This window comes from Marmota monax, unplaced genomic scaffold, assembly GCF_021218885.2.
Source record: "Marmota monax isolate L192 unplaced genomic scaffold, Marmota_monax_Labrador192_F-V1.1 WCK01_AAM20220418_F8-fsc00362, whole genome shotgun sequence".
NCBI classification, from domain to species: domain Eukaryota; kingdom Metazoa; phylum Chordata; class Mammalia; order Rodentia; family Sciuridae; genus Marmota; species Marmota monax.
Window position 1 is genome coordinate 417,666 of NW_026694757.1, and position 27,635 is coordinate 445,300.

The following is a 27,635-nucleotide window of genomic DNA, read 5'->3' on the forward strand; positions in this document are numbered from 1 at the left end:
AGCCCAGTCCTTTGAGTGACATTTGTGGCATTAGGCAAGACCCCCTGAGCTCCTGAGCCCCTCCAGCCAGATCAAAAGCCATTCTTGCTGCTGGCTTTCCCAGTGGCTCAGACCCTTCCCAAGCTCCACGTCCCTGCTGCCTCCTGTTCCCCGGGTCTCCTGTCTGGACTCTGTCTTCTGATGGACCTGCTTCTCTGCTGCCTGGACTCGCACCTCATGCCTTTGCAGGCCTCTGGGTGACCCCTGGCTCACTTCACTGGACCTACTGGTTACCTTCCCATTAGGCCCAGATCCTGCCCGGCCACTTGTCACTAAGGATCTATTCAGTGTCCCCAGGGACAAGTCTCTGGTCCTAAAGAGAGAGGTTTACTGTGTCCTGGGCTCATTCTACTTCAGGCTGGAAGCGGGTGTGGGGGGAGGTGAGAGTGAGTCCTGATAGTGATCGGGGCCACCAGGGAAGTGGCAGTGGCCTCTGGGCTGTTTGATGCTCAGGATGCAGTTCCCTCTCCGTGATTTTTTTTTTTTTTTTCAGATCAGTGGGAAATAATTTTAATCAAAGAATTGTACATTTTCTTCCCACATATCCTGCTTTGTATTAGGAAATGACATTGTGATCCATTTCACTACAAGTAAAATTATTACAAAATATTTACAGGAAAATATTAAAAATAACTCAAACACAAAAGGCAAGATGAAATAAACTGGGTTTTCAGAAATCTCTACTCCAGTGCCCACAGCACACAAGAAGAGAGTCAAAACAAATAAGTAACTAAGATTCCCCTGATCACAAATTTCCAAAGAACTGGAGAAGGGGAAGAAGCTGGACGAAGATGGTAGTGTGAAAGGAAATGGATGTTAGCAGCACTGCTGCAATAGCCAATCTATTCTGAGTGAAATACCCTCTTATGTGCAGTAAATTACCCTCTTATGTGCAGTAAATTCTGAACAAGGCTGTATTTTAAGATTTTCCTTGAACTGAAATTAGAAAATACCCTGACAGTGGAAGTAGCTCTTTCACCTAAGTTTAATAAGAGCCTCTTGCTCCACGAACCACTGTAGTGAACAGAAGCCTGTTCTGACATCAAAAGCTGTCACAGCAGCCCTTCCATTTCTTTCATGAAAGCTTCATAAACATCATCCTTAGTTTGTACTGAGACAGGGACAGAAGGACCAGATTTGGGGGCTGCTTTGGCAAGAGGCACAGCAGAATCATCCTCTGACTTTCTTTGGGGAGTAGCAGTAGCCCCTTTATTCTCCCGACGTACCCTCAGTGCAGTGGGCACAAATCGAGTAATCTCTGCCTTGGGATTAGTGATCTGTGGCTTGGCACTGATGGTTGCTGTGGCTTTCTTCTCAATGGTGGCTGCACTTGTATCATCCGCCTTGGGTCGCTGAATCAAGTTGGGTGGGGCACTCAACACCCCCGGATTCGGCAAGGGAGCCGGTGGGAAAAGCCCAGGTGGGGCAGGTCCAAGTGGAGGCACCAAAGGTGGGCGCATCATGCCAGGGCGAGGTGGAGGGATGCCTGGAGGTGCAGGGGGAGGTAGCCTTGGTGGGGGTCCCCATGGAGGAGGGCCAGGAGGCAGACCAGGAGGTGGACCTGGGGGAGGGCCAGGGGGTCGGCCTGGTGGTGGTCCTGGAGGTAAAAGTCGTGGTAAAGGCCCTCGAAGTCCTGGCATTCCAGGAGGTCTCAAAAATGGAGGAGCCCCTGGAGGTGGTCCAGGAGGAAGGCCCGTGGGTGGCCCAGGAGGTGGTAAAGGTGGAGCAGGTGGTGGTCCAAGAGGAGGTGGTCCTGGCATGGGAGGTGCTTGTATCTGAGAAGGAGGAACAGACTGCGGGGGAGCCTGCTGCTGTGAAGAAGCAGTAGAAGTGCCATCAGAATGAGGGTCCTCTTTATGCTGTTTTTGTGATTGTTTTTCTGCTTCAGAATCATCAGAATCATCTTCATCATCATCCTCTGAAAATTCCTCTACTTCCCGTCCTTCCTCTGGGATTTCCTGACCTGCCATTCGAAGCATCATGGCTTGAAGAGGAGTCAGCTCCTTCATGTTCTTCTTTTTCTTCCTTGATTTTCCAGGCATATCTGCAAATCGTACACTCAGACCTGACTTTTTTCCTTCATTATTGTCTCTCTCACTATCGTCACGGTGCACAAATTCATCCCCCTCACTTTCTCCATCCGATCTGTCAGTGTCACTGTCGTCACTACTGTCATCGTGCTTATCCTGATCCATGTCCTCAGGATAGCCATCATCTTCACTAGTACTGGACACATCATCATCATGACCCCGTTGAGCAAGTTCTGGACTATATAACATGTCTTCATCTCGCCTACGAGCAGGAAGATCTAGAGCAAAGCCCACTTTACGGCCATACATCTGCATGACTTGGGGAGGAGGTGGACCAGGTGGAGGGCCAGGAGTTTTTCTGCCAGGGGGCAAACGTGGAACACCATGTCCAAGAAGAGGAAGGATAGAAACTGCACAAGTTGGGGGTCCATAGGCTGAGATCTTCTTTAGGATGGAGGGTGGCTGGGCACCAGGAAGTGGAATGTCCTGGATCAAGATGTTGGAAGGAGCATGCGGCATATCTGGCAAAGGAATACTCTCTACTTCCACATGCTGAGCATTCTTGACAGCATCAAAATATTGGCTAAGTTGAGCCCTCTTCTGTTCATATTCTACTTCTAGCTTTCTCAATTCTTTGTAAATATCTGGATTCTCTTTTTCATAAAGTCGCAGAATACGTTCAAAAGTTTCACGCAGCTTTTTACGTTTGTCTTTCAGTACTTTCTCATTTAACTGTGGTTGTTGCACTGGGTTAAACTCCATTTCATCCAATTTCTCCACGTCCCGGATAACCTGTTTGGGGTCTTTCATCTTCAAAACTGCAGCTCCTACCATCATACACTGTTTTTTTGTTCTTTTTTAATTCTCTCTTCCGGGCTTCCTTTCGGGCTTGGTCTGTAGGGTTCATAAATTTTCCACTCTTGGTGGATGATGTTGATCTCCGTCCCATGTTGACAATATGTATGGTTCACTTATTCATTTAAAAAAAAAATAAACAAACCTGGCGAAGTAACCACGTAGCCGCTGGATGCTACCCGACGCCAGGCCCAGGAATCCTCCAGTCTGCTGCTCGGGAGATCCCAACTGGGAAGAGGAAGGGCCGGGGAAAGGGGCCTGGTGTCCCCAAGGCAACCACGCGGGCCCCAGGAAGGGACCGGAGAGATGAAGAAGCGGAGTAAAGCAATCCCATGTACTCACAGCAGCACTGCTGGGCTCCCAGGACTGCGAGAAGCGGGGAGGGGGCGATTCCGGGCCCCTTTCACTTCGTAGGGGCCTTCACCTCTGCCTCTCGGTCAACCACCTAACCACCTAACCATCTTGAAACCTCGCGCCCCACCGCCCTCTCCATGATTTTTGAGGAACTCCGCACTCTCCTTTGAAGTATCTGTCAGCTTTGCAGGTTCACACGGCAGTGGCCCTCCTCTGGGGCCCAGACCTGGAGAGGGGTTTAAAGTGGTTTCTGTAGAATACTCTGGAGGAGATTGATCTGCTTCTGGCAGACAGGGACATCATGTTCTTGCAAAGCTCAGACTGTTTTATGGACAGAATGAATGCAGGAGGCGCCTGAGCCACTCGGGCCTCTCTCTGCAGCCTCCCCAGGCTCCCGACTGACAGCAGCCGTCTGAACGTGTGAACTGGATTTCAAATCTGCGCTTGCAGGGAGAGAAGATGGCGCCTGGGCCAGGGTCCCCCTTCCCCTCCCTCCACGGTGATGCGATCCCCAGCCCCCGCCCCTCTCGTAATGGTGCCAGGGGCTTTCAATCTGTGGCAGCCACAGCTGCTGCCTGCAGGTACACCTCCCCGGCCGAGGTGGGTTCTGAGGGAGAGACGTGAGCAGCAGAGCTCCAGCCGCTCCCTCCCCTCCCGCACGGCCCGCCTCCCGCCTGAGCTTCACGCAATTAATTAATATCGCATTCATCAGAGCTTAACTGAGTCCTTGTAATATACAAGGGCTTTTTATTTTTGAATCCTACCAAGACAGCAGTAACGGGCTCCGGCTTTTCTGGTCTGGATGGAGCATAATGAGCCCCCGTGATGACACGGGACCTCCTGCAAGCTCCCAGCTCGGCCAGGGTGCTGCCCTCCGTGGTGGCAGGGGCTCCCCGGTGCTGTTTCTGGGTGACTTGAGCTGAGGTGGCTTCCTGCAGAAGGCCAGGGTGGGTCTGGTAGGCTCTTCCCTTCTGGTTCCCCTTTACCCCCACCCAGCACCCCACCCCCCTGCAGTGTGCCGGCTCCTCCTGCCACTCACCCTGGGGAGCAAGGGGGGGGGGTCCTCTGCTCTTTGATCGGAGGGAAGTGACTCAGGTGAGACCTGGGGTGGGACTGGGCTGTGGAGGGCAATTCTGCACGCGGGCATTGAGTGCCATCTGTGTGCGGGCATCAGTGGCCACTGGGCTTTGCTGGGAACCTCACAGTGTATGTGGGCGGGATGGGCCTCTCGGGGTGGGTGACCCAGGGGACCAGCCAAGGGCTCTTCCTTCACCAAGCCCCTCCCTTGAGGCCCCCCATGGGAGGCCTGTTTAATCTTGGGTGCACTCTGGGGCCCTCGCCCCTGTGTCACAACAAAGGACAAAGTTGGAAAGGGAAGAACACAGAGGGGTCCCCTGGAATGGCAGTGGCCACACCGTGTGTCCCGTGGTCACCCAGGAGCAGATGAACAGCCACAGGCACCCTGGGGGGGGAGGGGAAGTGGGGGAGGTGGGAACGCGGAGGCTCCTGCCTTTGCTAACCCCTCTGCTCCTCTCTGGGACCCTACCCTCCTCTCTGCCCTGAGCCCTTCCTCGTCCCCAGCTGTCCAGGTTCTCCTGTTTGCAAGGTGGTGGAGAGGCCAGCCCTCCTGCACTGTCCTCCAGGTGGTTGTGGGTGGCCTGCCACCTGGGGCCACCCCTCCTGCCCTGCGCTCCTCTGCATGAGTCACACAGCCCATTGGTGGCTGGGAGCCCCTGTGCCAGGTGTTGCTGTTTCCTGTCTGTCCCCTGCTCGTCCCCCCACTTCCCCCTCCTTCCCAGATGGGCTGAAGAGGCTGAGGCAGAGGGGAGACGCGGCAGAGCCCATCTGCAGTAGCCGTTGCCAGGAAGCAGGGTGGGTAGGGCCACCAAGGAGGGCTGGGTGGGAGCAGAGTGCAGCCAGCCAGGAATCTTCCGGAAGGGTGTCTAGAGCAGTAGCTGAGAACATGCCTGGAGTGAGCAGGGGGGCAGGGGCTGCAACTCCTGCCCACTCTGCCTCCTGTGGAGCTCGGGATGCCCCGGGGGCACGAATGACATTTCTGTGCCACAGCCAGCCACCAGGATGCAGAGGAGCAGCCCCCTGGGCACTGGGTCCCTCCTTCCTTTCCCCTCTGCTGCTGGTAGGATGGGCTGGGCAAGAAACCAGGTCCCCGTCCCCTGCTGGCACAGGGCACTTGGTGGAGGCTTTTTGCTGGTCCTGGGGGGCCATGCTGTCAGTGGATCCCTGGGGCGGGGGGGACAGCATGTCATGGTTACGGGGACTGTCTGTCTTTGTCCATGCTGGCATGGCCCCGCTGGAGGCCAGGGAGACAGAGAGGAAGATGTTTTCGGGGGAATGGTGACCTGACTTGACACAGCTGGGCCCTGGCCCCCTGCCTGTGTCCCCCAGGGAAGAGCTGCTGCTGCTCCTGGCAGTGACCACAGGTCCCCAGGCTGAGGACGGCTGCTAATGAGCCTGCTGGGAGCTGCCCATGGGGCTACGCAGGAGCAGCGAGGGCACGGCCCTGCCTGGATGGCCGGTGAAAGGCTGCCCTGCCCTGTGCTCTGGCCACCTCCGAGTCTCCACCGCTGGTCCTGGAAAGTACCACGTGGCCTGTCTTATCAGGAGAGCCCTTCATGTGACATGTTCTAGGACCTTCTGTCTGCCTTTGAAGTGTTTTACTTTATTTACTATTATTGTTGTGTTTATCCTTAAGGCCAGCAGCTAGGGCCAGGCCTTTCATGAGGCTCTGGGCTCTGCAGGGCATGGTTCTCGGTGACCCCTCCCCTCCTGGGCAGCAGGGGGTTTGACTTTTGCAGAAAGCCTCTGTGAAGGCTGAACGTGCCCCTCACATTCACACACAAAGCCCTGCACTCGCAGCGCTCAGGGTGCGCGGTATGAGGTGGGGCCTCACAAAAGGTGGGGAGGTTCAAAGGCGGACGTCGGGACGGGCTGTGATCCAGAGTGCTGGTGTCCTTCTGAGAAGGGACGAGGGCACTGACGCACAGCGTAACGGCCACATGAAGGAAGGCTCAGGAAGGAGGGGACCACCACTCACTGGGCAGGAGAGAGGGACAAGCCTGGCACCTGGACCTTGGGCTTGCGGCGTCCAGGAGGCGAGAAGGTAACCCTCGGCTGTTTAGGCAGAGGTGGCACTCGGCTCTGGTAACCCTGGCCAAGCCATGCAGAGCTGCCGGACAAGATGAAGGCAAGTGTGTTCCCAAAGACACAGGTGCAGGCACGGTCCTGTTCTGAAAGGGCCAAGGCCCTCGGAAGACTTCGGTGCTAACATTGCCCCAGGTCGGCACAAAAGCTTCGAGTTCCCAGCCCCGGCCCCAGACACTTTGCTTAATTGCCATCCACCTGCGGATCATCCAACTTATAACCTGCTCGTTTTAAAGGTCACTGGCACTCAGGCCAGCGTGTCAACAACATTTGAGAGGAGGTCACGCAGGTGCTCCCTGTGGCCCTGGTGCTGTACGCTCCGGTCGGCTGCGTAACTAACCAGCTCGGTGACGCTTGGCTCTCGACCCTCTCCCTGCGTGACTGTCCCCATCTCTGTGATTATGTTGGTCATTCTCCTCTGTGGCTGATGAGGATTGGGATTCCAACGGAAGACAGGAGTGGATTTCAGAGCTTGTCCCCCCAAGCCCGTCCCCACTATTCTAGTGACCCCAGGGAAGGCCAGTTGGGAGGGGTCAGAAGAGGGGAGGCCCCTAGGAGGCCTCAGCTTTCTGTATCTGTGACCCACTTACTGGGAGGGTCTCCTGGTGTGTGGTCAAGAGGATGTGGCCCCTGCCATCCACATGGTCACTGGAGAGGGGACAGGACCTATGCTCCATGTCCAAGTGTAACTGCTCCTGGTGTCCTGGCAAGAGGGGTCACTAGACCCTGCCTCTGACATGAAGGGGCACCCTCGGGCACACCTGGATGCCTAGTGGCCTCAGGCACCTGGTTGTCCCTTGGTGCACACTAGAGGTTCCCTGGCCAGAGTCCCCTCCTGGACACCCTCACTTCTGTGTCTCTGAAGCCAGAGTCCTAACAACCATCCAGGTGGGTGTTCCTGTTGTGGCCACACAGATGGCCTCCCTGTGCAGAGGGCTTGCCGCTGGCCAGCAGCTGTTTCTGCTTATGTCTGTTTACCATGACCTGGTCGGCACAGTGGCCTGGGCTTAGTCTGTGCCGTGTTAGTGTTGGGCAGCAAAACCCACTGAGGACACTGTGTTGGTCAGCCTTGTGTCACTGTGACCAATACACCTGACAAGAACAACTCAGAGGAGGAAAGTGGCTCACGGTTTCAGAGGCCCAGTTTATGGTCAGCAGACTCCATAGCTCTGTGCCTAAGATGAGGAAGCTGCCCAGCTCAGGGCTGTTGGGAATCAGAGAGGGGGGAGGGGGAGGGGGAAGGGGGAGAGGGAAGGGGGAGGGGGAGGGGGAGAGGGAGAGGGAGAGAGAGGGACAGGGAGAGGGAGAGGGAGAGAGAGAGGGAGAGGAAGAGGGGGAGAGGGAGAGGGGGAGAGGGAGGGAGAGGGGGAGAGAGAGGGAGAGGGAGAGGGGGAGGGGGAGGGGGAGAGGGAAGGGGGAGGGGGAGAGGGAGAGGAAGAGGGGGAGAGAGAGAGGGAGAGGAAGAGGGGGAGAGGGAGGGGGAGAGGAAGAGGGGGAGAGAGAGAGGGAGAGGGAGAGGGGGAGAGGGAGAGGGAGAGGAAGAGGGGGAGAGGGAGAGGAGGAGAGAGAGAGGGAAAGGGAGAGAAAGAGGGAGAGGGAGAAAGGGAAAGAGGAGGAGAGGGAGAGGGAGAGGGAGGGGGAGAGGGGAGGGGGAGGGGGAGAGGGAGAGGGAGAGGGGGAGAGAGAGAGGGAGAGGAAGAGGGGGAGAGGGAGGGGAGAGGGAGAGGGGGAGGGGGAGAGGGAAGGGGGAGGGGGAGAGGGAGAGGAAGAGGGGGAGAGAGAGGGAGAGGAAGAGGGGGAGAGGGAGGGGGAGAGGAAGAGGGGGAGAGAGAGAGGGAGAGGAAGAGGGGGAGAGAGAGAGGGAGAGGAAGAGGGGGAGAGAGAGAGGGAGAGGAAGAGGGGGAGAGAGAGAGGGAGAGGGAGAGGGAGGGGGAGAGGAAGAGGGGGAGAGGGAGGGGAGAGGGAGAGGAAGAGGGAGAGAGAGAGAGGGAGAGGAAGAGGGGGAGAGGGAGGGGGAGGGGGAGAGGGAGAGGAGGAGCGGGTGGGGGAGAGGGAGGGAGAGGGGGAGAGAGAGAGGGAGAGGGGGAGGGGGAGAGGGTGCTTTGCTCTCAGGGGCAAAATACGAACCCAAAGGCAGGCTCTCAGTGACCCACTTCCTCCAGCCACACCCCACCTGCCCGCAGTTAGCACCCAGTGAACCCATCAAATGCGTTAATCCACTGATTAGGTCACACCTCTCATGACCTGATCCTTTCACCTCTGAACAATCTTGCATTGTCTCAAACATGCGCTTTTGGGGGACACCTCATATCCATACCCTGACACTCACCAAGGTCACTGATGCCGTGTGTGGCCGGCCGACACCGTCACCCTCATGGCCCACACTGACCCTGTGGAGCTGGTGGGAGACCCTGGTGTTGGCGTGACCATACCAGGTGCACTCAGAGGGGACAGCAGTGATGACGGTGGGGACAGGAACATGCCTAATAGTCGTGTCCATGTCCTGCAACATTACCGGGTTTCAGTGGGTCCTCGGAGCCACTCTCTGGGCCAAGGAGGGCTATAGCCAGAGGCTGCGGCCTCCCTGCAGACGGGCAAAGCTCGTGGGCATGGGCCCTTGTGGGCCCTGGTGGAGCCTTCAGCTGATGCCCGGGACCCCGACGCTCCTGGAGGGAGGCATCTGCCGTCCACTAGCCCAGCTGCCCTGGGTCCTTGCTCGCCATGGGGAACTTGTGAAGCTGGACAGGACGGACCCCCTCTCACAGAGCAGCATGTGGCACAAGCTGGCTCGGGCGAGGGCTTGGGTTTTCACGTCCCCATCTTGTCCCTAGCTGGACGTTCCAGGAAGCCATTTACCAGCAGGGTCACCAGTCTGGGGTGACATCATTGCTGTAGGGGTCAGGAAGCTCTTCTTCAGGAGGAGGATGTGTCCAAAGCTACTTACCAAGTAGGGCAGGGATGGCCTTCCCCAGGAACAGCACCGCAGGGCCCTGAGGGGAGGGGCCCCACACACGTCATGGTCATGGTCATGCATGGGGCGCTGGGGGAGGGGCACCAGGAGGCAGGGATCCCAGGGGCCAGCTTAGGGCAAGATTCCAAGAGCTGTCACCTGGAGCTGGGGCAATGAGGAGGAAGAGGACCCAGGACCTAACCCGGCAGGTCCCCTCCTGTCGGGGCTCCAGGCCTGCAGCTCCTGTCCAGCCACCCCCTTGCCCAGGTTTCTCAGGTGGCCTCAGGAGCTGTCCTGGCTGGCTCTTTCTTCTTTTTCTCTAGGAGGGAGACGGTGAGGTCTGAATCCCTCCCAGGGCCTTGGGCTTCTCCCCTCCCCCAGTGCTTCTGGGTGGCCATTGGCCCTTCCCGTTGGACGGTGGGTAAGCTTAGCTGGCCCTCCTCGGCCCCTCTTCAGACAGCTGCTCACCTGGCTCTCAGGACAGCACATTCCTTGGTTTTCCTCCTTCAAGCCTGGCTGCCCGTCACCTTCTTGACGGCTTCTCAGAGTGACCACAAATGCTGAAGAATCCCAAAGGTGGCTCTTGGACCTCCCTCTCCATACCATCTGGGACGGACAGCCCCAAATTTCTGTCTCTTTTTTCCCAAACTCCAGGTAGGCCTGGTCGCTCAAGGTCTCAGAACAGTGTGACCAACACTGACCTCTGGATCCACGTGCCCAGACCTGCACCTCCCGCAGTCTGTCCTGTCTCAGTTGGTAGCACTGCCATTCACCGAGTGACTAGGGTCCTGTTGACCCCTAGCATCCTGCCTTCTCTCTGTCCTCCCTGCTCACGCCCAAGCCTTCAATAGCCCTGGGGGCTTTTGCCCACCGTGTCCCTGGCACTGCTTGGGCCTCCAATGCAGCCACTGAGCCCCAAACTGAATCATTGTAGTAGTCTCTTTTTTAGGGGGTTTCCCAGGATTGGACTCAGGGACACTCGACCACTGAGCCACCTCCCCAGCCCAATTCTGTATTTTATCAGACAGGGCCTCACTGAGGTGCTCAGTGCCTTGCTTTTGCGGAGGCTGGCTTTGAACTCCCAATCCTGCTGCCTCAGCCTCCGAGCCACTGGGATCACAGGTGTGTGCCGCGGTGCCCGGCTGTAACTGTCCCTTCAGGAGCCTGTCTGGCTCCCTCCAGCAGCCCACCTGGCCCAGGTGAGCCTTCTGCAGCTGAGGTCAAGTCGGTTCTCAGCTCCAGACTTCCCACGACTTCAGGAAAAAACTCTGCAAAGTCTTGATTTTTCCTGTGAGGCCCGGCTTTTCTGAGCTGTGTTCCCTGAACCCCAGGAGGCAGGGATCCCGGGGCACCTGTTGGCCCTCCTGCCTCAGGGCTCTGTGCTGGCTGTCCCCTCTCCTGGGGACACTCTCGTCCAGGAGCCCCACATGTCCTACACCCTGCTCCGTGCTGCTCATCGGGTCTTTGGCCACTCCAGGGTGTCCCTCACCTCCTGACTGACCTGGCTTTGTTTACCCAGCCACTGTCCCTCGGGTCAGGTGATCCTTATTCCATTCATCTGTTGATTGTCTTCCTTTCCTGCTGGGACAGTGGACTTCACAGGGCCAGGGCTTTGCTTTGGTTCTTGTTGTGTCCCCAGGCTCTGGGAGCTCCCTGTGGGTTGGAGAAAACAGGTGGACGGGAGCCATGGCGACCATGCCTGTCACTCTCAGGGAGTGAAAGGCCCAGAAGATGGCAGTCCTGGAGATGACTGTCCCCTGTGGTCTGTCTCCTGGATTTCTGGGTGTTCTTTGAAGACATGAAACCAGAATAGTGGGTCCAAAATGCCCAGGAGGGGACCTGAGGTCCTCCTCAAGGCTGAGGAAATGCTGAGTCAAAAGAATCGAGGTGTGGGCCAGGAAACAAGCCCGTGGGACATGCAAGTACTCACACTGCCTGCCCCTGTGCTCCCGCCTGGGCGCAACCACTGAGCTGCCCTGTGGGGACCTGGACAAGAGCCAGTGGGTGAAAGTGGGCAGCCCGCGGAGCCAGGCCGTGCTGCCCAGCAAGCTGCAGCCAGAAGGAAGTGACCTCGAGGTCGGGAAGCACAGCAGTCCCTGCAGCCAGCAGCCCTGGGCTGGTCCCCGTGGCCATTCCTGAGGGCTGAAAGGCTGGGCACCTGGGAGGGAGCAGGTCTCCACCCTTGCAGGTGAACACGGTGTGAAGGCTGCTCCCTCATCCCCTCAGACAGAGGCCTTCCCGCTGACTCCCACGGAGGTCCACAGAGCAGCCCACCCTGCACATCCCCGGCTGTGCCCCACCCCAGCCTGCTACCCAGGACCCTGGGAAGCCCAGCTGTGCAGAGCCACAGCTGGATGGGACTGCCGGGCAGAAGAGGGGACACTCACGCCAGAACTTGCCTGGGACTCACCAGGAGCACCTTACGGATGTGGAAGGAGTGGGGGGCCTGGCCTACCCAGGAACCCCAGGGTTCCCGTTAACGGCGGGGGTGGGGAGTTCTGTGGGCAGAGACTTAACAAAATGGATTCCCTGAGCACAGAGCCCCACGGGTGAGCGCAAGGCTGAAGTGGGGGGTCTGATATGGGGGGCCGCTGTGGGTTCCCGTCTTGCTCCCTCCTGATGCCCTCTTCCAGGGTCGGAGCCAGACAGCAGGGACGCCCTCCGAGGGCTGGGCCTGCAAGGTGCCCTTGGTCTCTTTGGTAGAAAACAGGGAGGCAGCGTCCTTGCCTGAGGGCGCAGTTCACCTTCCCGCCTGCCGAAGGGCCAGGGATGAGACTGAGTAGGAGCCACAGGCCACTTGGGAAGTGTCCAGGGACACAGTCCCCCACACAACTGCCCTCGGTTTGTGGCACAGCCCGAGGGGAGCACGGCTGGGCGTCCTTTCTGCCGGACACCTGTCCTCACATTAGCCACTTGAGGAAGATTCAATCTGTAATAAATCTGTGTTACGGTGGACGTTCAGCTGCTCTAGTGGCTATAAAAATTAATTCCTCATCCTACACATTATCGTACAGCTTTTAAGATGAATTGACTTGTGGCTGGTTCCTGGTTTGGGCCATTATTAGTAATTAGTGGAATCGAACACCATCATCCATAACCGCGCTCCCCTCTGGCTCCAGCTGCCGGCGGCTCCCTGAGACCTGGGTCCCAGGAGGTCATCAGAGCTGGAAATGGGACACCCTGTGGAAACTGCCACTGACCTCTACAGCGAGGGGCATTTTCATTTTATTCCCCAGTGGACGGTTTCTGCTCCTGGTCTCTCTTTCTTTGGAGGTTTCTGGATTCTTGGAAACATCATATGGTGATTTTCCTCTTGAAGGGACTCTGATTGGCTGAGAGCTTTGACGTCGGTTTAGAGGGTGAGCACCTTGGCCGGGGTTTCAGGGGCTCCTGAGGGCCGGGCCACTTGCAGTTGTCAGGAGAACACAGGTCTGTGTGCAGGCTCAGCTCCCCTGACCTCCCAAGGAAGGGGGCCGGGGGGTCAGCAATGTTCAGAGGGAATCCACATCCCAAATAGCAGAAGACTGTGACACTAAGGACCCACATAGTCCCCCCTGGCTGGTCCTCAACCCAGGCCCCTCGGGTCTACGGAAGGAGTCAGGGAGTCCACGAGGTCGGATCCAATAAATTCGCATCTTTGTTTTTAGGAAACTTTCCTTGAAATCTAGCATTTCCTTGAATTATAAATAGAATTAAGGAAGCACCCTGGCACGTACAGCTGTTTCTCAGAAATATTGGCCGTTATTAACCAGCAACTGAGCTCTAGGTAATGCTACATAACGCTCTAGGTAACATAGAAGCGCCTGTATTATTTATCAATTTTTAGAACATATTTTAAGGCCTGGATTTTTAATCTCATAGGTTCTCTTTGTCATTTTACATATTTTATTTTATGCACTGAAAAATATTAAGATGCACCCGTGTTGACCCGAGCGAGCGGGCACATCGGGGTCAGTGGTGCATTCGAGTGTGACTCCCTCTCTCCCACTCCACAGCTGCCTGGTCTGAACCCTGGGCCCTCTCTTTAAAATGGGATGATGGCCGCTGCACCCCGGTTCCAGGGTGGTTAAAATAGCAGGCCCACGCTGGACGTGAGTTCTGTGTCTCAGTGCTCCTTCAACCCTATGGGGTGAGGTGCTAGGACTATCCCCGTTCTTCAGGAGCAAAGGAGGCTTATTTAAGTCAGGGCTGGAGGTCACATGGCTAGGAAGTGGTAGAACTGGGCTTCGAACCCCAGTCATTGGGCAAAAGACCCCTCGTGAGATGCGTCTCTGCCTGCCCACGCCCTGGCTCCTGGGGGCTCCTGGAGGCCTCATTTGGCCTTGAGCTTTAAGGAGGGTCTGTGGGCAACCATCCCTCCTGCTGGGTGTGAAAGAGGGCTCAGAAGCAGTGGGTCTGTGCGCTTTAGGAGGCAGGGTCCCCTGGTTGGTCACTGGGGTACCACGTGAGTCTGGAGCCTCGTGGCATTTCCCCATGGTGACCACAACGGCGATGACGGTGACGACAAAGGCTTCCACACACCATGACTTTGTGTATGTGCCTGTCACTGTGCCCAGGCCCAGTGCTGCTCTTGAGGAACTTACAGCCAGGGGAGAGATCAGGAAGGTGCTGTCTTGCCCAACCACAGAGCAAGGAAGAGGGTGAGCAGGGTCCAGGAGGGCTGCCGGCTTGGGTACTGGCAGGTTATGATCACGACAATGAGCTTTCGTTTCTCAGTGCCAACATGGCATGGTGGGGCCGGCAAAACCTCACAAAGTCACATCCCTGGGGAGAGGCCATGCAAGTTACTCCAAATGGATAATACCGTTAGATATTAGTAAAATTATATTTCAATCTATGTATCTGGTGTGACTCTATGGGTTTCTCAAATTTGGGTGGTCATGTTTGAAGTAGCTTAGCTTAAAAGACCTTACTTTCATATATTCCCTTTGTGTCTAACATTCTGCAAGATTTTGATCTTTAAAACTTGTCCAGATTTATTTTATGGCCCAGCATATGGTTTACCTTGGAGAAAGCCCTGTGTGTATTTGTAAACTTGCATTTTGCAATCATTAGGTGTTGTATTCTTTAAATATCAATTAGGTCAAATTAGTCACCCAAATATGCAATGTTCATACTGATTTTTGTTGACTTGTTCTATCAGTGACTGAAAGATAGGTACAATATAAAATCTTTAATTATGGTTTTTGGATTTGTCTATTTCTCCATTTACTTCTGTCAAGTTTTGCTTTATGTATTTTGAACTTTTGTTAATCGGTGCATATACATTCAGTATTGTTGTGTTTTCCCAGTGAGCTGATCCTTCTGTCATTATGCAATATTTCTCTACTCCTCAGTGGTACTGTTTGGACTGTCTGATGTGAGTGTGGCCATGCCTGCTTGCGGTACTTATAGCAGAGGCCGGACAGGGCCTTTCCCTTATTTCACGTGTAGCCTGTGTCTTTTTTATGTTTAAAGTGCTTCTCTTGGATCAGCACAAAGTTGGGTCTTGCCATTCGATCCAGCCAGACTGTTGCTGCTTTTTAACTGGGATGTAAAGTCCGTTTCTGTTAAGTGTGGTTGTTCATATAGCTGGATTATATCTGCCCAGGCGTTCATTTGTTCTCTTTTTGGCCCCTTCTGTGTTTTGCTCCTGTGTCCCTGACTTCTTTTAGGCTCATTACATACTTTTTGGTGTTCCACTTTAATTTCTCTAATGGCATTTTTTAATTCGTACTTATTAATACTTGTAATAATAGTTGATTTAGGGATTACCCTATGCGATATTGTGATTGACATAGATACATATATCTGTCTGTGTATCTATCGATCTGTCTATAAAATCCTTATTCTTGGTTCCTAGTACAAGAGTTTCTAAAAGTCTGTTTTGGAGGTGAGAGTCTCTTGTTATTTACAACAAGCCCCTTTCAGTCATTCATGAGTTTATGTTAATGAGGTGAATCTTGATGGACACTTAAATAGCTTTAGGAAAAAAGGGGTTACCAGAGGACCCAACTTTCAGCCCTTCCTCTGAGTTAATCCTGAGGCCAATGGTTAAATCAATCCTGCCTCATCACGAAACTACCATGAATCTCCCAAACTGTAGGGTTTGGGGCTCATCCAGCTGGTCAACAGAGAGGACGGGGCAGTTCTCCACCTCTTCCCCATACTGAACCCTGTGCATCTAATCACGTCATCCGAGAAGGGACTTGCAGGAGTAGATTTGTGCTCAAGCTGCTTCTCACAGGACACCTCCACATAGATCCTCCAGGATTTGCTGATCTCAGACTTGGCTGATGGTCACTGGGGAAATGCTGGAGCTAGCTGATCACTGAACTTTATAAATTTTTCATTTTAATTTTTTTTTCAGTGGGGATTGAATCCAGGGCTTTCTCCACTAAGCCAAATCCACAGCTCTTTTTATTTTATCTTGAGACAGAGTCTCGCAATTGCTCAAGCTGGCCTTGAACTTCAGATCCTTCTGCCTCAGCCAGGATTATAGGCATGCACCATCACGGCCACTCTTCATTGAACATTTTAAAAGAAGCGCTGTTGAATTATTTTAAAGCATCTGTAGTGAAAATTCAATATATTCTAATGCCTCAAAGTTTCCAGGAAAGGGGTAAAACAAGTAGATAAATTTGCTTTGTGATTGGAATGTAACTTAGTTATATGCAAAAGATGTTATAATCGATGTACTTACAGACAATTCCAATGAAAGTAGGTTTCTCCCATCATCTTGGGTATGCCCAAGTTGCTTAGATAACTCCATAATTCAGATAAAGATAAACATCTTAGCCCAGAGGGGAAGGAAGTGAATTGAAGAACTTTGATGTAAAAGTGGGGATACCTTTTGCCATCAGACAGATGGGTTGAAACTGAACAGAGACGTTTTGTTCTGGTCATTTGGGGCTATGCAACACTCCAAAGCTTAGTGGCTTTAAACTGTGACATTAATTTTTTTCCTGGGCTTGGTGGTGACAGCCTTTCTCTGCCCCATGGAATCAGCTGCAAAACTCAAAGGCTGGGGCTGGAATCATCTACAGATCTGTTCACTCAAGTCTGAAGGTGATGAGGCTGTCATCCGGAACCTTAACTGTCAGCAAGAATGCCTACAATGTTGCCTCTTTGTGTGGTTTGGGCTTCCTCACAATATGGTGGCCTCAGTCCAAGGATGAACACCTTGCGAGAGGAGGAGACAGAGGTAGCGAGGTGAAGTTGGATCAGCTTTAATGCACACATTCCTTCTGCCAGGTTCTCATCATCCAGCTGGTCACAGAGCATTATCTCTACCACATTTTAATTGCCAAGCCAAGTCACAAAGGCTCACCGAGATTCCCAGTGAGACCAATGGACTCCACTTCCTGATGGGAGTGGCAAGGTTCTGGAAGAACTTGTGAGACCAGAAATATCGCTGTGACCATTTTTTGGAAAATGCAAGCTGTCACATTTATGTGACACCCTGGAATGAAAATCTTGATCAGTACTTAATAGTTTTAGTGCTGCATACTTCGGGGAGTAAAGACTTCTGATTGGATTTAAAAGGCATGGAGGAAAATGGGCTTCCCCAAGCAGCCTGGCCTCTTGCCTCCCCTGCCGAGGTACTGAGTACTTGTTGACACTGCCACAGTGTTTAATGAGCACCTTTGTGCTGGGCTCCCTCACCTCCGGGAAGCCCTCAATGGCTCTTTTTTGCCTTCCAGAGGGGCCCAGGGCTGGCCCAGTTGGTGGGACCCCGGGCTCCTGCCGTGCAGCCTTTACTGTTGCTCACCCACTCTGGGCTGCCTTCTTTCCTATCTCTCCCTGGGCTGCTCTCTTGGTGGATTGATCTCGAATCTCGGCCAAGCCCCAGGACTTGACACTTGGCCACTTTCTCAAGGACTTGCCTGTAGAGGAGAATTAGTTTGAGAGGAAGAGGCACAGAGACCGTGTGGAACTTGAGGTAGAAGTCTCTGGGGTCTGCAGAGTGGGCCTGACAGTGACATCGGCCCCAGGACCCCATGCAGATGCTCACCCAGGGGTGAGCATCTTTTTTCATTGAAAAAGTCCCCTTGTCTTTCTTCAGCTGTCAGCTCCCGTGGCTTCTCAGGGCGCTCCTCTGACTAGGTCGCCCACTATCTCCTCTAGGTACCCCAACTGGCTGCACTTATTTGTGGGTATGTTTCTTCCCAGACTCCAGCACCCCAAGGACAGAGATTGACCACTCACTGCCAGTAAATCCAACACCTAGCGCTTAGTAGGTGTACTTGTTCAATGGTTGGAACCCTAATGGGATGCCTGGTCCCCTTGAGAACCAGATCTACACAAAGTCCAGTCCAGGGCCATAGGGCCGGCTAGCCAGCCGCTCTGTCGTCCAGCTCTTACGGTGCGCCTCTGTCAGCTCTCAGATGCTCCAGAGCACGTAGCTGAGCAGGGAGATAAGTTGTGCGCGCACGGGAAGATTCTCTTTATTTTTGGAAGGTTGAACTGTTTTAAGCCCACCTCCCATGAGGCTGTGGGTTAGGATCCAGTTCAGGATCGCGAAGATCTTAATTCCTCATCCTTTTTTAAATTTCTAAACTCTGCGGAGATTCTGCGATGCTGAGGTCAGGCTTGGGACATAAGCAGATGCTGGAATGTCAGATGATTGACGCGGAAGGGTGGGAACTCTCAGATAAGGCAGAGCGGCTGGCTCTGGGGCCGGGTGTGCTGTTCCCAGGACAGGCTGCTGCCCCCTGATGGGCTGTGTGCACCTCCCAGCTCCCACTTCCTGGAGGGCAGCACCTCCACTGTGAAGCATGCACTCCACATGTCCTCAGGGGCTGCTGCTGACCCAGGGAGCTTGGCAGAAGGTGCTAGAGCCTCTCTCCAGGAGCCAAAGACCCCCCGAAGCTGGAGGCTCAAGACGTGCCTCCACAGGGGGGAGCTCTCAGGTCACCCACGCGGGAAGTTGACTCTCCATGCATGTGTTCCCAGGAGTTCTGGACTTTTGTCATTTTCCAGGAACCCTAAGCATGCAAAGGAGCTGGGGCAATTGCACCGAGTGGCCATGGGGTGGCAGTGTGGAACCAAAAGCCCTGCAGGTGCCTGGTGCCATCAAAGGCTCTCTCCTGCCTTCCTGGAAGGGGGCTGCAGCTCCTCACTGCTGGGGAGACCGGAAGGGCTCTTCCTTAATTTAATCACTCCGTCCACTGAGCTGAGAACATGTCTACAATCCTCTCAGCTTGGGCAGTTCCCATTGTACTGAGGCTTTGAGTGCTTATTAGCTGGGCTGGGAACACACTGATAAAAAAGTTAATTTCTATTTGCTGTTGCTCAGTAATTGGATGAACATGAAAGCAATTAAATATTAAAACATACAAACAAATAACTAAGTCACTGTAATTAGCCAAAGTTTGATCACTGTCATATTTATTTAGGGAAAGGTGATATGTCTCAGCAGGTGACATTTTAAATACCCCCGGCCACGGTAGTGTTGTCTTTGGAGAATGCTGAATAATGTACGGAGAATTTAATTAAACCCTGTTGTAAATCAGCTCTGATGACAGGGAAATGACAGCCACATGTTGGAACGAGAATTAGTCCACAGCAAGGGATATTAATTAACTCTTTTTCTGAAGGCCTCTGGCACAGAGTGGCATTAAAAAAAAAATAGAGGAAGAAGAAGAAAGAAAAGGAATCCAGCACTTTGACGTGGGGAGGGAGGAGAATATGCCTGTTATTTTTATAATCATCGTTATTATTTATGGCCTTGAAATTCTTCAATGACCAAAGTGCCGCTAATGATCACAGTGCTGTACAATGAGATTGAATAATTCCTTCCCTGGAGCCTCGAGATACAGGTAGAAAAGAGCCACATCCAAGATGCTGGGGTGGGAGGGTCTCTTTGGAGATGCATATCATTCTCCTCTGGATGTGGTTTTGGGGTGTCAGGAAGGAAAGCCAGTCCTGAAGCTGGAAGAGGCCATGGAAAGGGTCTGGTCTGACCCCACTCAGCTTAGCGGAGAGGAGGGAGGTCCTGAGGGTGCAGGAATATGCCCAAGATCACAGGGCTCTCTGGGGCAGACTCGGGGTGCAGCGTGGGCCGCCCCCCCCAGGGAGTTTCCGTCCTGTGGTCTGTGTTTCAGGAAGCTGGGCTGGAACGGGGCGGGGGGAGGGGGCAAGGTGCTGCCATGATGCCAGGGAGCTAGAAGTACTACTTTTGTTTGTGCAGGACGGCAACAGGCCATCCCTGCCAGCAGGACAGGACGAGGTCATCCCCACACAGCTTTAGCTGGCCTGGGCCCTGGGGGAGGTCCCCTAGAGAAGTCACTTCAATCATCTGTCCCAAGTGTGAATTTGAACTCCTGGCCAGTAGGACACGTCTTGCCCAGGCCTCTGCAGGGAGGGAGGGAGATTTCATCTACCAGTGAACTTGACCCTTGGCTGATGGCTGGGCTCAGTGAGAATACCCCCAGGCACCTGTGGGCTGGAAACTGTGACTCCCCTACAGACCCAGTCACGTGCTCCCTGTCTTTGTGAAGCGGAGCAAGGCTGGGAACAGGCACTGGCCTTCCCCCAGGCACGTCTCCAGGTGTGGACACAGTGTCTGCAGAGGCCCAGCGTCATCAGCCAAAGCAGCCATGCAGGGCCCTATGGGCTCCCTGAGCTGGTGATGGACCCCTGCGCCAGCCAACAAGAGCTCAGAGGGGCGGGCTGTCAGTTGTAGTAGACAGTCCCAGTTGGTTCTGGCCTCACATGGGGGTGGCTGTATGACTTCTGGAACGTTCTTGAGCATTTCCCCTGATGTCCCACAGACGGGAGAATCTGGCTGTGATGATGAGGGAACAGCCCTTAAGAGCCTTCCGGGTGGAGGTGGTTGGTTTGGCACAAGAGCCTGGTGTTTCAGAGGTGGAAACCCCCACGCTCCCTGTGGCTGGAAACTGGCTTTACTGTTTCAGTGCCCAAGGGTGTCCCCAGTCGCTGGCCCCACTGATCCTTAGAGGAAGCGCGTCAGAAGCCGGTGAAGAAGCCCTGCTGGGAGCTCCTGTGGCAGGGCCAGGAGGAGCGCCACAGACATCCCCTCGGTAGGTTCAGAAGGTGTTGTCTGGAAGGCCAGGGACTCAGCGGACACTACTCCCCAGGACCCCGCAGTGCTGGTGCACAGTCGTTGGCACAGAGGCACAGGGACCTTGGCTTGTTCTCACAGCTTGGTTCATCTGGGCCAGGTGGGTCCTGAAACACAAGGCAGAAGCATTTCTGCTCCTGCAAAGTGGAGTCTGCCTGGCAGCTGGAACCAAAGCTTCAGGGGGCTACTGTCCCCCAAGTCACGGTCACTGTCCACAGCATGCCAGGGCTCTGAGGCTGGGTGCCCTCAGGTGAAGTCCTGCAGATCCTGAGAAGTCCAGGAGGAGGAGAGAAGGGGTCCGGGAGGCTCCAGCAGTGTGCTTCCTACCCTGGTGACCTGCAGGGCTTCTAGGGAGGTCTCAGTAATTGCAAAAGCACAAAGAGGTCCTGGAGTCACACGTGAGCAACCTGCAAAATGCTGCAACTCCAAGCCTTTCTTGGTGGCTCACCCTGCTCATGAGCAGAGCAAGGCTCTGAGCAGTCCTGCAGAGGTGTCCTGTTCAAATGTGCTTGACCTAGCGAGCCTCGAGCGGGTAGGATCAGCAAGGCGAGGACCCTTCGGGTTATCCCGTCACCTCAGCTAATCACAAGGCCTGTGTGTGGTTGGAGGGACATGCAATGATAGAGGAAGGGACCAGGCTGCAACGTTGCTGGCTTTGAAGACAGAGGAGGGGACCGGGAGCAAAGGCATATGGTGGCCTGTGGAAACTGGATCAGGCCAGGGAACAAACTCCCCCTAGAGCCTGGGAAAGGAAGGGAGCCCTGCTGACACCGAGATGGTCGCCCAGCGAGACCCCGCACTGCCCTCCTGACCAAAAGAGTCTGTATTATTTTAAGGCTCTCAACTGGGGAGACTTGTTATGACGGCTGTAGGAAGGCAGGGTGCACTGTGGACAGGCACCGTCCTGGGGACCCAGCCAGGGTTCCAACCCAGCTCGTCAGAATCATCAGCTTCTGCCTTATCAGGGCTCTGTGGGTACAGAAGATGCCTGCTGCCCCGAGAGCCTGCGGTGCCCTTGGGGAGCCATGGCCTGCAGGTGTAGAGTTGAGTGATGCCACTGTTTCTAGGCCTGCTGACTCAGTGCAGGAGGCTGACACCCCACCTCCCAGGCTGACACCCCACTTCCCAGGCTGATATCCCACCTCCCAGGCTGCTCCGGGAGGCTTGCCTGGAGGGAAGCGGTTGGGCCTTGGGTGCAGAAACCTGCTCTTGAAGCCTAGGAGAACTGGGGTCTGACGGGGGGGTGGGTGTCCCTGGGCTTGTGCTATGGCGGAGGAGGGGACAGGACTGAACGGGGAGTGCTGGGGCCACAGGAGGAGAAGGGACGGCTGTGAAGGCATCAGGGCCTCTGCCCTCACCAAAGCTGATGTTAACTGGACTGGTGGGAAGTGGGGACCCCACTCAGCTGCAGGGCTTCACCAGGAAGAGGGGTTTCCTTCCTGAGAGGCAGGCGGGGTGACAGGCTGCTGTGGGCCCTTGGCAGCTGGCTGGGAGTGTTCCGGGCTGGGCTGGGAGGCGTGGTGGGGGCCCCACTCCAGGGGAGCCCAGCCCAGGGCACCTGGTGATCTTGCCGGCTTTTTGGAAAGTGCGTCTTGCTACTAACTTCCTTATCTTGAGCCCCCACTTCTGTTTCTACAAACTTAGGGGCCCAGAGGTACAGCGGGAGCTGCCTGGTGGTGCTTGGTTCAGGCCCGGCTTGCTCACTGGTGACGTGTGGACCGAATCTTGGCCCAAGGAAGACAGGACCCCAGGAGAGGGCTGCCGTTCAGCCTATGTGCGTCCTGTTCCAGCTGGACGCTAGCTCTGCACTGGTTGCCAGAGAAGCAATGGTGACCGCCAGGCCTCTGCCGGCTAACCTCTGCCAGGTATTGGAGGGCAGGGTGAGTTCAGCTGGGAGCCATCCCATCTGTCTGCCCCTTCCTACCTGGTAGGATCCACCTGCAGCCTCCCTCCCGGCTGCCCACACCTGTGAGCCTGGCTCCTGCGCCCCACCCTCTTCCCAGGTGAGCAGCAGGGCAGGCCCCGCCCACTGCCTGCCCTGGCAACAGCAGGCCCTGCGCTGGTCATCCTCAGGTCTCTGTGTCCCTTTCCAGGCTGACTGCCCGGCCAGAGTCAGCCCCTTACTGTGCAGATCTGTGTCACAGCAGTTCCTTTCTGACCCTCCTGTCCCCTCCTCAGGTGGGCTTTGGGGGCCTGGGGCCTTGAGGAAATGGAGATCAGTTGACGGGCTCAAGGGGAAGGTGGTTGGCTGGGCCCAGCAGTGTCCAGAGGCTCTGGGACAGACAGGCTGTCCTGGCTGAGAATCAGGAACGCTCCACAGGCACCCTGGGGTGCGGTTCTTTAGGGACAAGGTGTCTACTTTTCCAAAGCTGTGCACATGGTTTGACTGGTGGCTGGTTAGAGAGCCCCCGCAAGGCCTCTGGAGGGAGCTGGCCGGCTCACAAGACTCCACTTCTCTGACTTCTCCGGAGCCCTCCTGCGGGAGCTCTGTTCTGGGAGTCTATCTGGGCTCCAGTCCTGGCTGTCCCCTTGCTGACCACATGACTCTGGGCCAACAACTTCACCTTCCTGAACCTCGGAGTCCTGATCAGTGAAACAATCCCTCCTCCAGGGGCAGAGCCTGCCTGCTGTCACCTCAATAAGCAAGAGGGGGCGCGGGTGGGAGGTACCCCTGGAGCTCAGGACGCTGGACCTCAGCAGGTTGCTGTGCTCCCTGCAGCCCCCCCCCTCCCAGGCCGTGGTAGATGCCTAGACCAGCCCCCCTGGGGAAGACCCTCCCCTGCCAAGGTCGGTTCCACATTCTGTTCCCCCGAGGGCTTCTGCCTGTCGGCTCCTGGGTCCTTCACCTTTGCCAGTGTGAGGTGGGGGGCAGCTGGCAGCTCACCGTGGGTTTCCATCCTGTACCTGACCTACCGGGGAGGACTGGCAGGGTGCTGGACGTGGAGCTGGAGGGTGGAGGTGTGTCCTCCAGGGGACAGTGCCTCTGGTTAATCAGCTCAAGACACCAACATTTAGAAGACAGACTTGACCGTGGTGAGGGGAGGGCCCCACAGGCACAGGAGCCATGTGGGCACGGCCCTCTGCAGAGCTCCCAGCAAGCCCCAGGCTCTGGGGAGAGTCGTTGGTCTACGTGGAAGGAAGCAGCGCTCTCCTGAGGCCCCTGGCCTGAGAGAAGATTCCTTAAACCAACAGGAGGTTTTGTTTGCCTCCAGTCAAACCACGTGGAGGTCAAAAAGCTGTGACCCCTTTCAGCTTGCAGTCAAGGGGTCACTAGGGCACTTGTTCACGAGCCGGATGACCCCCAGCGGGAGGGCTGGCTCGTGGCCCTTACACCTCCACCCGCGCCTGCCCGCCTCACAATTTGAGGAGAGGATGGCCAAGAGCTACCCAGAGGGCCACGTGCACCACTCAGGTGACCCCGCCTGCCCCTCCTGAGGCGCTGCCCCCACGTCCCCTCCTCTGCTTGATCCTTTTTCTGCCCCTCCATCTTTCCACCTAAGCTGTCCCAATCATGTACCTGGAGAGCACTTCTCACCCTGATGAGGACCAAAAGGGTCTTCCCTTTCAAGTGACCACAGTCTCAGTGGTGGCCCCAAAGCTTCCAGACTGAACCAGCAGGGGACGGAAGACAGGGCGTGGGGAGAATGGCAGACCCAACCTGCCAGAGCTTCCGCCTGCTATCACCATTCTCTACGTCAGGGAGAAGAAAGGCTGTGGGGCCCTACAGACGTCCAAACCCACAACCAGGGAACAGACCTTCAAAACAACTCGAGAACATGGCGCCCTGACTGGGCCGACAGGGCCCATTTGTGGACAATAAATGTTACATCGCTAAGGCAAATTACTCATTTCTGTTTCTTAGCTTTTGCAGAGGGCTGGGGATGGAAGCCAGGTGGGTGCTCTGCGACTGAGCTGCGTCCCCAGCCCGACAAATTCATGTTTCGATCTGACTCATCTGATCGACTCTTCTTTTGCAGCCGGGGCTGCAGAGGTGAGATTTGAGTGCTGTAGGGTGGACCTTTCCGGTGCACAGTCCTGAGGGTTTCCCCAGCCCGCAGCCACGCAACCAGTACTGCAACCAAGACGTGGAACCGTCCATCTGTTCATCCGAGAACCTTCCTGGGTGTTTCTCTGTGGTCAGAGGGAAACTTCCTCTTATCTCCCCTATGGCTTTGCTTTTCCGGCCTGTCATACAGATGGGGTGCTATAGAAGGCAGGCTTTGCGTCTGGCTGTGTTCATTTTGTAGACCATCTCCCGTGTCCACCAGGATCATGCCCGCTCACAGCCCAGCAGCCGCCCACGGTGCAATGGACAAGCTCGTGTCTCTGTTTACCTATTAAAGCACGTTTGGAATGTTTCTGGGTTTTGATTAGGATCAATGAAGCTGCTATAAACAGTCACATCCCAGGGTTTGTGGGAACCTGTGTTTCTAGCGTGGATTGCTGGTCACTTAGTGAATGTGCACGTGACTTTATCAGAAAGTCCCCAAAGGTTTCCAAGGTGGCTGCACTTCTGCGTTTCCACCACGCCCTCCACACATGCTATTGTCAGACTGAACGACACGAAACATCACTGTAGTCATGCTGGTGGGCTGCTGTGGTTTCTCACGTGGTTTGAATTCACCTTTCTCCAATAAGCAATGGTGTTGAACACCCTTTGGTGGGCTTATTTGCCATCTGTACGTCTTCTTTTTTTAAATTTTTTTTTTTAGTTATAGATGGACATAATACCTTTATTTTATTTTTATGTGGTGCTGAGGATCAAACCCAGTGCCCTCCACATGTGAGGCGAGCACTCAACTGAGCCGTCTGTACGTCTTCTTTAGTGAAATATCTTTTCAAATCTTTTGCCCATTTTAAAAACTGAGTTTTTTGTCTTTACATTATTAAGGTTTGAGAACTCCTTAAATATCCTGGATATTTAACATATTAACATTTGTTAACAGATATGTTTTTCACATGCTTGCTCCCAGCCTGAGGCTTATCTTTTTACTATCTTTTTTAAAAAATATATTTTTAGTTGTAGATGGACATAGTACCTTTATTTGTTTATTCGCTTTTTATGTGGTGCTGAGGATGGAACCCAGGGCCTCACATGTGCTAGGTAAGTGCTCTACCACTGAACTACAGCCCCAGCCCCTCTTTTTGTTATCTTAATGGAGTCTCTTGAAGTGTAGACACTTACAATTTTGAATAAGTCCAGTTCATCATTTTTTTTTCCTTTAACAGATTCTACTACATGGTTTATGTCTAAGAAATTGTCCCTTGTCCAATGTTCTCCTATGTTTTCTTCTGGAAATTCTAGATTTGGGGTTTTATATTTAGGTCTGTGTTTCACTGTGAGCTCTTTTTTGGTGGGTGTGGGCTGAGACTGTGCCTTCTGTGTTTTGCAGACGCAGGTCTAGAGGGGCCAGTCCTGCCTCTTGTTCTTTCCCCGCAGGATGCTGCTGGGCCTTTGTAGAAAACAAATTGACCACACTTGATTAGTCTGGAAAATTCTAGCTTAATACTTAGTGTGATTGGAACGTCTCTCCCTGAATTGTTTGTTTCACCATTTTGAGGGGGTTCATCGGTGGAAATGGCAGAGGTAGGCAGACCCACGCAGTGGGAGAGTGACGGCTGCCCCTGCTCACGGGGAAGCTGGTTTGCTTGCTTGCTTCTTAGTTGTGATTCTCTGCTTTATTTGCAGCCTTCCCTGTGTCAAGCCGTTGTTCTTGCAGCCTTGAAAGGTGTTGCACATTTTGTTTTTCAGTAAATGAATTCAAGACCCACAGATCTCTTCCTCCAGACTATTTTTACAAACATGTTAGGAAACTGCTTCTGAGTCCAAAGTCAGGTCTGAGATATTTTTTGAATATCTCAGGAGGTGCATTGTATTTGGCAGTAAAGGTGGGCACTAGATCCGGCGGAGGACTTCCCACTTTTCCTTCTGGATACGCAACACCAGGCAAGGAACATGACACAGGGACCATGTGAGGTGCTCAGTCACTCACAAATATCAGGGACTCTTAGCTCTCTGTAAAATGCTAAACATTTGCACTTGTAGTGTTTGGATTGTCGACGCATCCCACAGCTCTCTCGCTGTCCTGACCTGTTCAGTCACGTCGGCAGGTTGTGATCAGAGGTTTTCTGTTTGGAGATGGGGGGCTGACATCCTCAGGCAGCACCTCCCATGTGCCCCGTGGCTTCCCGCCATTGCCCGGTTGGCGCACTCCTCCTCCAGAGCTGGTGCGTTCCTGAGGCTCTTCCTGAACCCTGCTGGGGTCCTCTCGTGGCTCCCCGGGGCCTTCCTTTGAACATGAGTGAGGCTGTCGTGGATCACAGCTGGGGCTGGGTACATCTGGTGTTCCTAGAGATGGAGAGCTCTCCTCTCTCCCAGTGAGTGCAGGTGTGGGTGAACACTGACCAGCACCCAGGGAAGCTTGTAGTGAGACCAGGACTCACAGAACCCAGTGAGGGAGGAAATGGAGGGGGGAGCTGGCCACCTCCCTTATCTTCAGTCTTTAGGTGAGAGTCAAAGCAGAGCAAGCCTGGTTGCAGAGTAAAGGATGCTCACCACATCCGCAGAACGCCACCTGCTTGGAGACAGCGACTGAGCTCATGCACCCCCTCAGCTCATCAGCACGGGTGGCTCTCCACTGTACCCCCCACACCGCCAAGAAGCATGTGAGTGATAAAATGTCCAAACCTCTCTTTTGAGTCCTCCAAGTTCCTTTTTGGGATCAGTAAACAGCATGCTGGGACTATGCAGCCTTCAGTGCTCGGGGTGATGTGCTGGCGTGTGGCCTGTGGCCCCGCGGACACCTCTGCCCTGGGTGTCTGGCAATGGGAGAGGGGGTACCCCACCAAGCCTACTGTTTACACTAAGTGATTGGTCACACAATTTGAATTTGGGATTTGAGTGCTTTTGCCAGTGTCTTTGAAAAGCCCCTTATTCTATGAGCTTGGGCAGGAGTCACTCAAATTCAAACACCGACAGGTGCTTTCCTCTAAGCCTCCTCAAGCTTCCCCCTCCACCCCTGTACTGCACTTCTGTTCTTGGGAAGGAATCCTGGTGGCTTCTCTGTTCTTTGCCTTGATGGGCTCTACAAACCCTGTGGACTCCTCATGTCCAGCAAGGCCTTGACCATGACCACATGAGCTGTGCAGGGTTCAGGCTAGGCGCCCTGGAGAGAAGAAT

At 54.5% G+C, this 27,635-nt stretch overlaps 1 protein-coding gene across 1 annotated transcript; it reads right to left on the reverse strand.

Moving 5' to 3' along the window:
• Positions 1 to 533: 533 nt before the first annotated feature.
• LOC124079409 (WW domain-binding protein 11-like) lies at positions 534 to 3,391 on the reverse strand. The gene is given in 3 exon segments (XM_046424937.2): positions 534 to 2,918; positions 2,920 to 3,069; positions 3,270 to 3,391. Coding segments are annotated over 2 exon segments (1,926 nt in total). The 5' UTR covers positions 3,019 to 3,069; positions 3,270 to 3,391; the 3' UTR covers positions 534 to 1,091.
• Between the last annotated feature and the right edge of the window lie 24,244 nt (positions 3,392 to 27,635).